Source organism: Gopherus evgoodei, chromosome 5, assembly GCF_007399415.2.
Source record: "Gopherus evgoodei ecotype Sinaloan lineage chromosome 5, rGopEvg1_v1.p, whole genome shotgun sequence".
NCBI lineage: Eukaryota > Metazoa > Chordata > Testudines > Testudinidae > Gopherus > Gopherus evgoodei.
The window spans coordinates 85,287,960-85,300,393 of NC_044326.1; the positions used below are offsets into that span (position 1 = coordinate 85,287,960).

General features: G+C 41.8%; 1 protein-coding gene across 4 annotated transcripts in view; it reads left to right on the forward strand.

The window, feature by feature from the left end:
* LRBA (LPS responsive beige-like anchor protein) overlaps positions 1-12,434 on the forward strand; it is a 427,307-nt gene that overhangs the window by 262,305 nt on the left and 152,568 nt on the right. Inside the window, exon 38 of one of the 4 annotated variants that reach the window (XM_030563563.1) lies at positions 1,333-1,424. The exons of the other annotated variants lie outside the window; for them this stretch is intronic. Within the exon in view, the coding sequence (XP_030419423.1) occupies positions 1,333-1,390 (58 nt within the window). The 3' untranslated portion in view covers positions 1,391-1,424. Of the gene's footprint in view, positions 1-1,332; positions 1,425-12,434 lie in introns of those variants that run through there. 4 annotated transcript variants of the gene reach the window in all.

The window sequence follows — 12,434 nt, forward strand, 5'->3', positions numbered from 1 at the left end:
TCTAAAAAAAAGAACCACAGTGTGGTATCCAGGGATTCCTCTATGCCTATAATAGATCTATTAGTAACTATTGACTTTTGAAATGGTGATCATTGCAAAACATGGCATATGGTTGAAAACCAGGAATGGCATTTGTCTCAGTATTGAGGGTCACAAACTGGGAAATGTGGGGAGGAGAAAAATCAGGATTAAGCCATTCATTGAACAATGATTTTGTCATACAGCTTTTCACATTCATAAAATTCTGAAAGGACATGGTTCCATAGGTGACAAATCTAGCTGCCTCTGTTTTGTTAATGCAGATTGTAAGGAACATGACACTAGATAACTGAACTGGTCAGATATTTTCTGATGGAACATTTTTCCATTGGAAACTGATTTTGTTGAAATCTAATTGTTGGGTGGAAGCATATTGACTTTGACAAATTTTCATTTTGGAAGAAAAGACACAAAGTGTGTCAATAATGAAACATCTTGGTGTGACATTTTTGGAATGTAATGTTTTGATTTTTCATTACATTACATTTTCAAACATATTCCATAGTGGAATACTCTGCACCAGTATTGACCAGAAGTAGCCATACTTGATTTGTTAATGTCCGACTGAACACTGCAATATGGTACATCATTGGACGCCTCAGGTCAACCCCAATACCTTGGCTGCCAGTGCTGTTGCACATCATTCCCCCATCCGTTTCCCACGATGCCACAATTATTTGGAAATATCAGAGGTTTGTGGAAAATGAACATCTTCCCATTCACTAGGACCTTAATAACCTTCCCTCACCACGGCTTGAAGTCACATAAGCCCTTTTGGACCCACACATTTAACTTTCAACAATACAACTTCAACCCTGATGAAACTTGGAAAGCCAAATGGAGTTTACAAGAAGTTACAAATAAACACCCCATAAAAGACCTGACATAGAAGATCCCTAGCTTCAGTCTCCCACAAGGCTCATGGGCAACCCTAAACTGCATCTGCTCAAACTATGGCAGATGCAGATAGTTGCTGCGCAAATGGAAAATTAAAGACTCTCCAATGTGTGACTCTGATCATCCAGAACAGACTATAGAACATGAAACAACTCAATGCCCAATTCAGAAATACAATGGAGGCATCTACAGTGATACACTCAGCTACTCCAGACTCCAGGCTTAGCCATCTGAATGTAAAATTATAGTTGTTGCGCTACATTTACATCAGCCATACAAAGAAGATGATTTCAAAAATTTTTGTTTCAAAATTTATTTCATGTTATATATATAAAAAATATCAGAACTAAATATTTTGATTAACCTGAAACTAACTTTAAGAATTTTGCTTTGTAGGAAATGTGGAGATTTTGGATTTTGTTGCATTCTGGAATGGAAATTTTTTTTGAACTGATGAATTTCCCAAGAAATGGAAAAATCCAGTTCCTGCCCAGCTGTAGTTAATAAATGGATATAAATAAATTAGGGCTGTCAAGCAATTTAAAAAATTAATCGCAATTAATTGCAGGATTGAAAAGACTAATCATGATTAATCACACAAACAATAGAATACCATTTATTTAAATATTTTGGATGTTTTCTACATTTTCAAATATATTGATTTCAATTACAACACAGAATAGAAAGTGTACAGTGCTCACTTTAGATTTATTTATTACACTGTAAAAAAACCAAAAGAAATAGTATTTTTCAATTCCCCCATTACAAATACTATAGTGCAATCTCTTTATCATGAAAGTTGACTTTACAAATGTAGAATTATAACAAAAAATAACTGCATTAAAAAATAAAACAATGTAAAACTTTAGAGCCTACAAGTCCATTCAGTCCTACTTCAGCCAATCACTCAGACAAAGAAGTTTGGTTACATTTGCAGGAGATAATGTTATCCACTTCTTGTTTACAATGTCACCTGAAAGTCAGAACAGGCATTTGCGTGGTATTGTTGTAGCCAGTGTTGCAAGATATTTACATGCCAGATGCACTAAAGATTCATGTCCCTTCATGCTTCCACACCATTCCAGAGGATATGCATCCATGCTGATGACCAATTCTGCTCGATAATGATACAAAGCAGAGAGGACCGACGCATGTTTACTTTCATCATCATCATGAGTCAAATGCCACCATCAGAAGGTTGATTTTTTCTTTTTTGGTGTTTCGCATTCTGTAATTTCTGTATCTGAGTGTTGCTTTTTTAAGACTTCTGAAAGCATGCTTCACACCTCATCCCTCTCAGATTTTGGACAGCACTTCAGGTTGAGTGCTGTCACAAGTTTGGAAACCTTGGGTTGAGTGTTGTAGCTACTTTTAGAAATCTCACATTGGTACCATCTTTGCGTTTTGTCAAATCTGCTGTGAAAATGTTCTTAAAACGAACATGTGCTGGGTCATCATCTGATACTGCTATAACATGAAATATATGGCAGAATGTAGATAAAAGAACAGGAGACGTACAATCCTCCCCAAAAGAGGTCAGTCACAAATTTAATTAATGCATTATTTTTTAACGAATATCATCAGCATGGTAGCATGTCCTCTGGAATGGTGGCCAAAGCATGAAGTAGCATACGAACGTTTGGGATATCTGCAACATAAATACCTTGGAACACCAGCTACAAAAGTGCCAGTTGTTAAAATGGAGAGAAATGTAGAAAGTAAACAGTGAACAATAAATTACCTTTCCAAAATGTGTTAAGGTTTGCAGTAATACCCTAAGGTACATGTTGTAACAGTTGTGAAGAATTTTATTAAAAATATGATTTTCAACTTGAACCTTTCGTCTCTGAGAAACTCAAACACCTGCATTGTTTGTACTCTGTCCAGGACCTCTTTGCTGGGAAAGCAGGATCTTCAATTATTTCCTCCTCTTTGAAACTGTACATTGCATATGTTCCAGAGCAAATATTAAGATCTCTGTTACATTTAGAATGTAGACTGTAGGATTATTACTACTGTAGTTTGCTGTCCTATTAAATAAGATCTGCAAAGGTTTTGACATGCAATTTACTTACAGGCCTCTTACTTTTCAGTCCAGGTCTCTTGTATCAGGTGAGGTAATGATTAGGAAAGAGAAAATTCAGACTAGCCACTCAGGCCTGGTCTACACTAGGCGTTTAAACCGAATTTAGCAGTGTTAAACTGATTTAACCCTGCACCCATCCACACAACGAGGCCCTTTATATCAATATACAAGGCTCTTTAAACCGGTTTCTGTACTCCTCCCCGACGAGAGGAGTAGCTCTGAAATTGGTATTGCCATGTCGGATTAGGGTTAGTGTGGCTGCAGATTGATGGTATTGGCCTCCGAGTGGTATCCCACAGTGCACCATTGTGACTGCTCTGGAAAGCAATCTGAACTCGGATGCACTGGCCAGGTAGACAGGAAAAGCCCAGCAAACTTTTGAATTTCATTTCCTGTTTGCCCAGCGTGGATCTCTGATCATCACGGGTGGCCATACAGTCCCAAATCCGAAAAGACCTCCAGCATGAACCGTACGGGAGATACTGGATCTGATCGCTGTATGGGGAGACAAATCTGTTCTATCTGAGCTCCGTTACAGAAGACGAAATGCCAAAGCATTTGAAAAAAATCTCCAGGCTATGATACAGAGTCCATAGCACAGTGCTGTGTGACAAGCATAACGGAAAGCCAAAGAATCAAATGGATGCTCATGGAGGGAGGGAGGGAGTACCGAGGACTACAGCTATCCCACAGTCCCTGCAGTCTTTGAAATGCATTTGCATTCTTGACAGAGCTCCCAGTGCCTGTAGGGTCAAACACATTGTCCGGGGTGGTTCAGGGTATATCTCGTCAATTTCCCCCCTTTTCCCCCCGTGAAAGAAAAGGGAAAAAAATCGTTTCTTGACTTTTTTCAATGTCACTGAATGTCTACTGCATGCTGCTGGTAGATGCAGTGCTGCGGCACTGAACAGCCGCATCCTCTCCCCTCCCTTCGCTGGTGGCAGACGGTACAGTGCAGAAGGACTGGTAGCTGTCCTCGTCATCATCCCATGAGTGCTCCTGGCTGGCCTCAAGTAAGGTCGGCTGGGGGCGCCTGGGTAAAAATAGGAATGACTCCTGGTCATTCCCGGCAGATGGTACAGAACGGCTGGTAACTGTCTTCATCATAGCAACTGGGGGCTGAGCTCCTCAGCTCCCCCCACCTTTCATGTCTAAAGAAAAGATTCTGTACTGCCTGGACTATCATAGCAGTGGGATGCTGGTCTCCTCTCCCCCCCCACTGTTTAATGTCCTGCCTGGACTATCATAGCAGCTGGAGGCTGCCTCTCCCTCATTTTATCTCACTAAAAGGCAGTGTTTCTTATTCCTGCATTCTTTATTACTTCATCACACAAATGGGGGGACACTGCAACGGTAGCCCAGGAGGGTTGGGGGAGAAGGGAAGCAATGGGTGGGGTTGTTGCAGGGGCACCCCCTAGAATGGCATGCAGCTCCTCATTTCTGCAGGATCTGGCATGGAGCGGCTATGGTCTCTGGTACACTGGTTCTCTAGTACAGTTGCTCCATATTCTATGCAGGACTGACTCTATTTTTGGATACAACATAAAGGAGGGAATGATCTGGGGAGTCATTCACATTTTTGTCTTTGCGCCCCTGGCCGACCTCAGCGAAGGCCAGCCAGGAGCACCCATGACAGCAGCAGATGGTACAGAATGGTACAGAATGGTCATCTCATCACCAATTTACAATGGCATGGCAGACGGTACAGAATGACTGATAACCATCTCTGCTGTCTTGCAAAAGCAAATGAATGCTACTGTGTAGCGCTGCAGTACCACCTCTGTCAGCGGCATCCAGTACACATACGGTGACAGTGACAAAAGGCAAAACGGGCTCCATGGTTGCCATGTTATGGCATCTGCCAGGGCAATCCAGGGAAAAAGGGTGCGAAATGATTGTCTGCCGTTGCTTTCACGGAGGAAGGAATGAGTGACGACATTTACCCAGAATTACCCGCGATACTATTTTTGCACCATCATGCATTGGGATCTCAACCCAGAATTCCCCTGGGCGGGGGAGACTGCGGAAGCTATGGGATAGCTACGGGATAGCTACCACAGTGCAAGGTTCCAGAAATCGACGCTAGCCTTGGTACATGGACGCACACCACCGAATTAATATGCTTAGTGTGGCCGCGTGCACTCGACTTTATACAATCTGTTTTACAAAACCGGTTTATGTAAAATCGGAATAATCCCATAGTATAGACATACCCTCAGTGTCGATGGCTATTACTGACACTTATCCTCTCCCCATTTACTGTATCTTTTCACTGCAACAGTGGTGGTGATCTGCTGCATTTGAGCAGATGTTGCTCTTTTGCATAGTTATCTTAGAGTGCCTTTATATACAAAAATCAGGTTGTGCTGCTACTGTCACTTTTTATCTGATGAGAGGAAATCCAACACGAATGAGGCTGGTTTTCTTTTCAGGCAGCTAAGAAATGAGGCTCAGGGGCATGTATTTCTTTCCTTCATTCTGTTGCTGCTCCTTGCAAATGCTTTCTTTCTTGCATGTTTCTTCTTAATCCCTTCTTCCCTCTTTGACCTGGATCCTTAATCCCATTGGATTTCTTTTGAACTTGGGTTATTTCTGAGTCTTTGGTATATCTGTCTGCTCCAACTCTGAAACTTTGTCAACACTGCTTTTTTATTATATTCCCTTTACATCCCTTCCTTCCTTCACTGCTTCAGAAAGGGCATCAGAAAGCTTTTTGGAACTGACCATTCTCTGGTGGATCACCTCAGCTGAGCCTTTTTCCGTGGTCTCTTCACACTAGGTCAGTGGTTCCCAAACTTTAACAACGTGTGAACCCCTTTCACTAAAATTTCAAGTCTCACGAACCCCCTCCTAAAAATAAATATTTCAAGGAATTTTCTCCTTTACCTGAGTATAAGTTATAAAAGGAGTGATCTTGGAAATGTTAAATTTGTTTTTATGACATGCTTATTATACACTATTTATTATTAATTATTTATCATTACAATATTTTTATTACACTATGAAACGGAACCAGTCTTCCAAGATCTCACTTTTGTAGCTTGTATCACTTTGAATAAGCTTGTTGTAAGACAAGGCTCCTATGTTTCATCAAGGAGTATCAGATGTGAAACGGCATGAAGGTATTTAAGAAGCCAACTCAAAGAGTTCCTCCTACACAAGCATTCAGGTCTTGAGCAGTCCAGGCAAACAATGCCTGTTACAACAAAGCTTAAACTTGTTCTTCATAATAATTTTAAAAACAGTGCTAGCTGCCTATTTAATTTTAAAAACAGCAAAAAAAATCCACCTCCCTTTCCGTTACTTATAAGGAGTCTTGAAGTTAAATCTCCTCAGTGTGATAGATATGCTTGCTTTGATCTCCTTAGCTCTTGGAAGTCCAGGTGCTCCGGGCTGCTGGCCCCATGCTGGCATGGGGTCCCTAGGGACAACTCTGTCCACCATTAGGGATTTTTCCCTGAGAACCCCTGTAACATTTCACAAACCCCCAGGGGTTCACAAACACCCAGTTTGGGAACCACTGCCCTAGGTCATCAGAGTCATCTTCCAGAGGTAGGGGCCTCCCAGGTGGACCTGTTCACCGCCAGGCATAACAGGAAGTGCCTTCAGTTCTGTTCACTGTGAGGGCACAGCATGGGCTCCCTCTCCGATGCCTTCCTGCTCTCGTGGGCAGACTATCTACTGTATGCCTTTCCTCCGATTCCCTTGGTTTCACAAGGTTCTCATAAAAATTTAATGGAACAAGGCAAGGATCATCTGGATAGCATTGGTGTGGCCATGTAAGTATTGGTTTGTCGTGCTTCTAGAGTCTAGACGTTTTGGTGGGAGCTCCACTCATGCTCCCACTCTTCCCAGGCTTGATTTCACAAGACCACAACTGGGTACTCCACCCAAAACTTGCCTCCCCACACCTGATGGCATGGATGCTGTGTGGCTAAACTCTGAGGAACAGGCGTGCTTGATCAGATTAGACAGGTCTTGCTAAGTAGTAGACAGCCTTCCACCAGGGCTACCTACTTGGCTAAGTGGAAACGTGTCACTTGTTTGGCCTCTGAATGGAACCTCTCCCCATCTCGGTCTTCTCTGCACTCTACCTTGGAGTATCTACTCCACCTAAAGCAGCAAGGTCTGGCTCTCTCATCTACTAAAGTTTATCTGGCAGCCATCTCAACTTTCCACCCTTCAGTGAATGGCAGGTCAGTGTTCTCCCACAGATGGTGATCCAGTTTCTTAAAGGGATGGAAAGGCTTTATCCTCAGTTTGGGAACTGACCCCAACATGGGACTTAAACCTGGTCCTGTCAAGGCTCATGTCCCCCACCCCCACCCCAATTTGAGCCATTAGCATCGTGTTCACTTCACCTCTCCTGGAAAGTCGACTTTCTGCTGGTGATCAGTTCAGCCAGTAGGGTCTGTGAGATCAAAGCCCTTATCTTGGAACCACCCTACACAGTATTCTTCAAGGACAGGGTCCAAGTGTGCCTCCATTCAGTCTTCTTACCAGAAGGAGTGTTGCAATTTCACAACAACCAGTTCATTCTTCTACCTGTCTTCTTCCCCAAACCCTGAAAGACTTCTGAAGAACATCAGCTTCATATGATGGATGTTAGGTGGGCCCTTGTCTTTTATATTGAAAGAACTAAGCCCTTCTGCGAGTCCACACAACTCTTTGTAACAGTAGCGGGAAGGATGAAAGGGCTACCTATGTTATCACAAAGAATCTTGTCCTGGATAACTGCCTATATCCAAGCTTGCTACGAGCAGACAAATGTTCTACTTCCAGCTATCATGACCGCTCACATCCACAAGAGCCCAAGCTTTGTCATCAGCATTCCTTGTGCTGGTACAGATCCAGGACATCTGCAGGCCTGCAACCTGGTCATCTGTGCATGCCTTCATGTCCCACTACCCCATCACCCAACAGGCCCATGGTGATGCCAGTTTTGGAAGAGTAGTGTTGCAGTCAGCACATCCATGAACTCCAAGCCCACCTGTAGCAGTTCACAGGAGGGCCCTCTTGGCTCCTGCCCCTGCTGTGCTGGTAAAGTCACTTGTAGACCCTGGGGTTCAGTAACCACTGGTGCTTTTTCTTTAAAGGTTGTGCTCCCACCACCTCTTCACCATATGCCGCTTGCTTCTAGTGTCTGCTCCCTGGAGAGAAGGGCTATTGCTCTGCTTCCTCTTCTCCCTCCCTTCTCCCCTCCTGACCTCCCCTCATCCCCCGTTTCTTTCCCTGCAGCCTTTATATAGCCCCAGGCTAAGACAGGCAGGTGTCTCCTATTCAACAAGTAGACACAGGATTTTCTATCCAGCTCAATTTTCTTCCCATAATGGGGGCTGGCATGACAGAGGGCTAAGTCAGCAGTTGTTTCCCAACACCCTGTCACAACCACATTGAGGGTACTGCTTGTGAGTCACCTACCATGGAATGGACATGAGCAAGCACTCGAAGAAGAAAAAATGGTTACCAATCTTTGTACTGTTGTTCTTTGAGATGTGTTGCTCATGTCCATTCCATGACTAACCCTCCTACCTCTGTTTTGGAGTTACCAGCAAGAAGGAACTGAGAGGATGCAGGGCTTGCGGCACCCCCTTATACTGGCACATAGGCAAGCAACTCCAGAGCGTGCTAGAGCTGACGGTACAGATACCACTAAGGGAAAAATCTTCCGCAACAGTGCACACAGCGTACACACACATAGCATGGAATGGACATGAGCAACACATCTCAAAGAACAGGAGTTATGGAAGGTTAGTAACCGTTTTTTCTCTTGACTGACTGAGATGGTGTCATCTGGTGCAATTTTGATAATGTAGGACTTGATATTTTAAAATAACAATACTAGATTGCTTTAAGATATTATCCTAAGACAACATTGTGCATTAGCTTAGTTCCAGTATTTTAAATGTGACCATGTCAGGAGGGATTTCTTTAAACGAATGAAGTTTATATAGTACATGCCATGTACTGTGTAACTGAATAAACACTGATATTAACCTTTATTCATGAAAGGCAGTAATCTTAGGCTAATGCATCACTTAACTCTGTACTTTCAAAATGATTTGCTTGATCTGATAAATTATGCAGTCTTTCATTTTGACCTTGTAACCCTGTAGAGTTTACTCTAACTGACTCCATAGTATTTGCCACATTAGGAGTATAATGACTGTACCCAGTTCTTGTGCTATAATTCTTTCCACAGGGAAAGTAAACAATGGGATGTGAAAATTTATTGATTTAATTATGAGATGTGAAGACAGTACCATTTGAAAAGTGTTTTAGGGATTAAGTTGTTACTCCTATTCTGTTGATCAAAAAAAGGAAAAAATGTAAAATCTGTAAAGAAGGGAGTAAGTAAGTACTGGCAAATAAAATCCTTCTTTTTATTGTAAGCTAAAATAATACCATCAGGTGTTTAGCTGGGGGGGTGTTTCAGTCAAAAAACCACACATTGAAGCTCAGCAATTGTACCTAGAGCCCAGACGAAGGTAACTTACACCCTAAAAGGCAATCTTGAAAGTACATTATGACTTTTGTGAAGAGAATAATTTTTGTATTGTGAGAGTGCATCGAAAAGTGTCCAGACTTAGTTTATTACTAACTTTTTGTTAAAGATGAACAGAACTGATGATAGTATAAGTTGCTTTATTACATAAACAGTAAAAGGGAGAGTACCAGGAAAGGGAATGGAACAGAACTGAAACAGTATAAATTACTAGTTGCAGTATATGCAAATACCATTATTAGATTATATCAGTGATTTATTTTTAATCAGTTCATCCCACATGGTCAATTTTAACTCAAATACTTACTTTTTAATGTAAAAAACTGCTGTTGTATTGGAATGTCTGCAGGGCTATTCCAGAGTGTCTATTTGAAGGGATGGGGGTATTCAGGTGCACAAGAAAAATAGAACTGTAAACTAAATTTTGGGGTGGGGAGTGTTGTAAGCTAGTGGTCAAAATGACATCTGCTGTCATGAGTGCCTTTGAATTTATAGAAACAGAAATGTAGGGCTTGAAGGGACCTTGGGAGGTCATCAAGTTCAGCTGCCCGTGCTGAGGCGGGACCAAGTGAGACTAGACCATTCGTGATAGGTGTTAGTCCAACCAATTCTTAAAAACTTCAGGGGATTCCACAGCCCCCCTTGAAAACCTGTTCCAGAGTTTAACTACCCTTGTAGTTACAAGGCTTTTTGTAATATTTAACCTAAATTGGCCTTGCTGCAGAAATAAGACTATTCTTGTCCTACCTTCAGTGGACATGGAGAACAATAGATCACTGTCCTCTTTATAACAACTATTAACATATTTGAAGGTTATCATCAGATCCCTGCTCTGCCATCTTTCTTCAAGACTAAACATGCCCAGTTTTTTAACCTTTTCCTGATATGACTGGTTTTCTAAACCATTTGTCATTTTTGTTGCTGTACTCTGTACTCTTGGCAGTTTCCTTGCATCTTTCCTAAAGTGTGGTGCCCAGAATTGGACAGAGTACTACAGCTGAGGCCTCACCAGTGCTGAGCAGAGAGGGACAATTATTTTCCATGTCTTATATAGGACACTGTTGTTAATATATTCCAGAATGATACTCATCTTTTTTGCAATTGCATCTCACGGTTGAGACATATGCAATTAATGATTCACTATAAATCCCCTAGGTATAAATGGCCATATGCTTCAGATGAAAACTGATTCCATCAGCAGAATAGCAATAAGATGGACCCTGGAAGGCAAGCAAAAATGAGGCTGCCTAAAAGCAACATGGCGAAAAGCTGTGGAAGCTGAGCTGAAAATCCTAGGGCACGGTTGAGGAAACATTGAAAGACTTCCCAGAAACAGACAGGAGTGGAAGAGCTTCATTGCTGCCCTAAACACCTGAGACATAATGGGAAGTTGATGATAATGATAAATCCCCCAGATCCTTTTCAGCAGGCCTACCACCTAGCCAGTTATTCCCCATTTTGTGGCTGTGGATTTGATTTTTCCTTTCTAAATTAAATACTTTGCACTTGTGCTTGAATTTCATGTTGTTGATTTCAGATCAATTCTCCAATTTGTCATGCTCATTCTGAATTTTAAGCCTGGTCTCCAAAGTGCTTGCAGTCCTTATCAGCTTGGTGTTATCTGCAGATTTCATAAGCATGCTGTCTGCTCCATTATCTGGGACCCACTATATACATCCTCTGTTTGACAATGAACCATTGATAACTGCTGTCTGAGTACCATCTTTCAACCAGTTTTGCACCCACCTTATAGTAATTTCAGCTAGACCATATTGTTTGCTTAGGAGAATGTCGTGTGTCAAAAGCCTTACTCAAATCAAGATATATCACAGCTACTGCTTTCCTGCATCAACCAGACCATTAACCCAGTCCAAAGAAGGAAATTAGGTTTATTTGGCATGATTTTGTTCTGGACAAAACCATGCTGGCTATTCCTTATAACCCTATTATCCTCTAGGTACTTACAGAATGATTGTTTAAGAACTTTGTCGTGTCTTTCCGGGTGTTGAAGTTAGGCTGACTGGTCCACAATTCCTGGGTCCTCTTTTTAAAAGTAGGTACTGTTTGCCCTTTTCCTGTCCCCTGGGACCTTACTTGTCCTCCATAAATTCTCAAAGATAATTGCTAAAGATTCCAAGTTTGCTTTAGCAGTACCTTAGGATACATTTCATCAGGTTCTGCCAATTTCTGCCTACTTTATCTAAATATTCTTTAATCTGTTATTTCCCTCTTTGACTCTCGTTAATATTAATTGTGTTGAGTATCCGATCACCAGTCTTTTAGTGAAAGCTGAAGCAAAATAGGCATTGAACACCTCCACTTTTTGTCATCTGTTATTAGCTCTCCTTCCTGTAAAGTAGTGTACGTATAATTTCCATCATCTTTTTCTTGCTCCTAATATATTTAAAGAATCTCTTCTTATTGCCTTTATGTCCCTTGCTAGGTGTAACTCATTTTGTGCCTTAGCCTTTCTGATTTTGTCCCGGTGTAGTTGTGCTGCTCTGTTGTACTCCTCCTTAGCAATTCGTCAGTGTTTCCATTTTTTTTAGGATTCTTTTTTGATATTCAGGTAATTAAAGAGCTCCTGATGCAGCCATTTTGGTCTCATACTATTCTTCCTATCTTTTCTTTGCATCAGTTGGCAGATGTGCGTTTAATATTGTCTCTTTGAGAAGCTGCCAGCTCTCCTGTACACCTTTTATCCCTTTAGGTTTTCTTCCCATGGGACCTTACCTACTATTTCTCTAAGGGCTGGTCTACACTGGAAGTGCTACAGCACTGGTGAAGACACTCTAGGCCAATGGGAGAGAGCTCTCCCATTGGCATAATAAAACCACCTCCGCGAGCGGCTATGTTGGCGGAAGAAGCTCTCCTGCTAACATAGTGCTGTCCATACTGGCGCTTAGG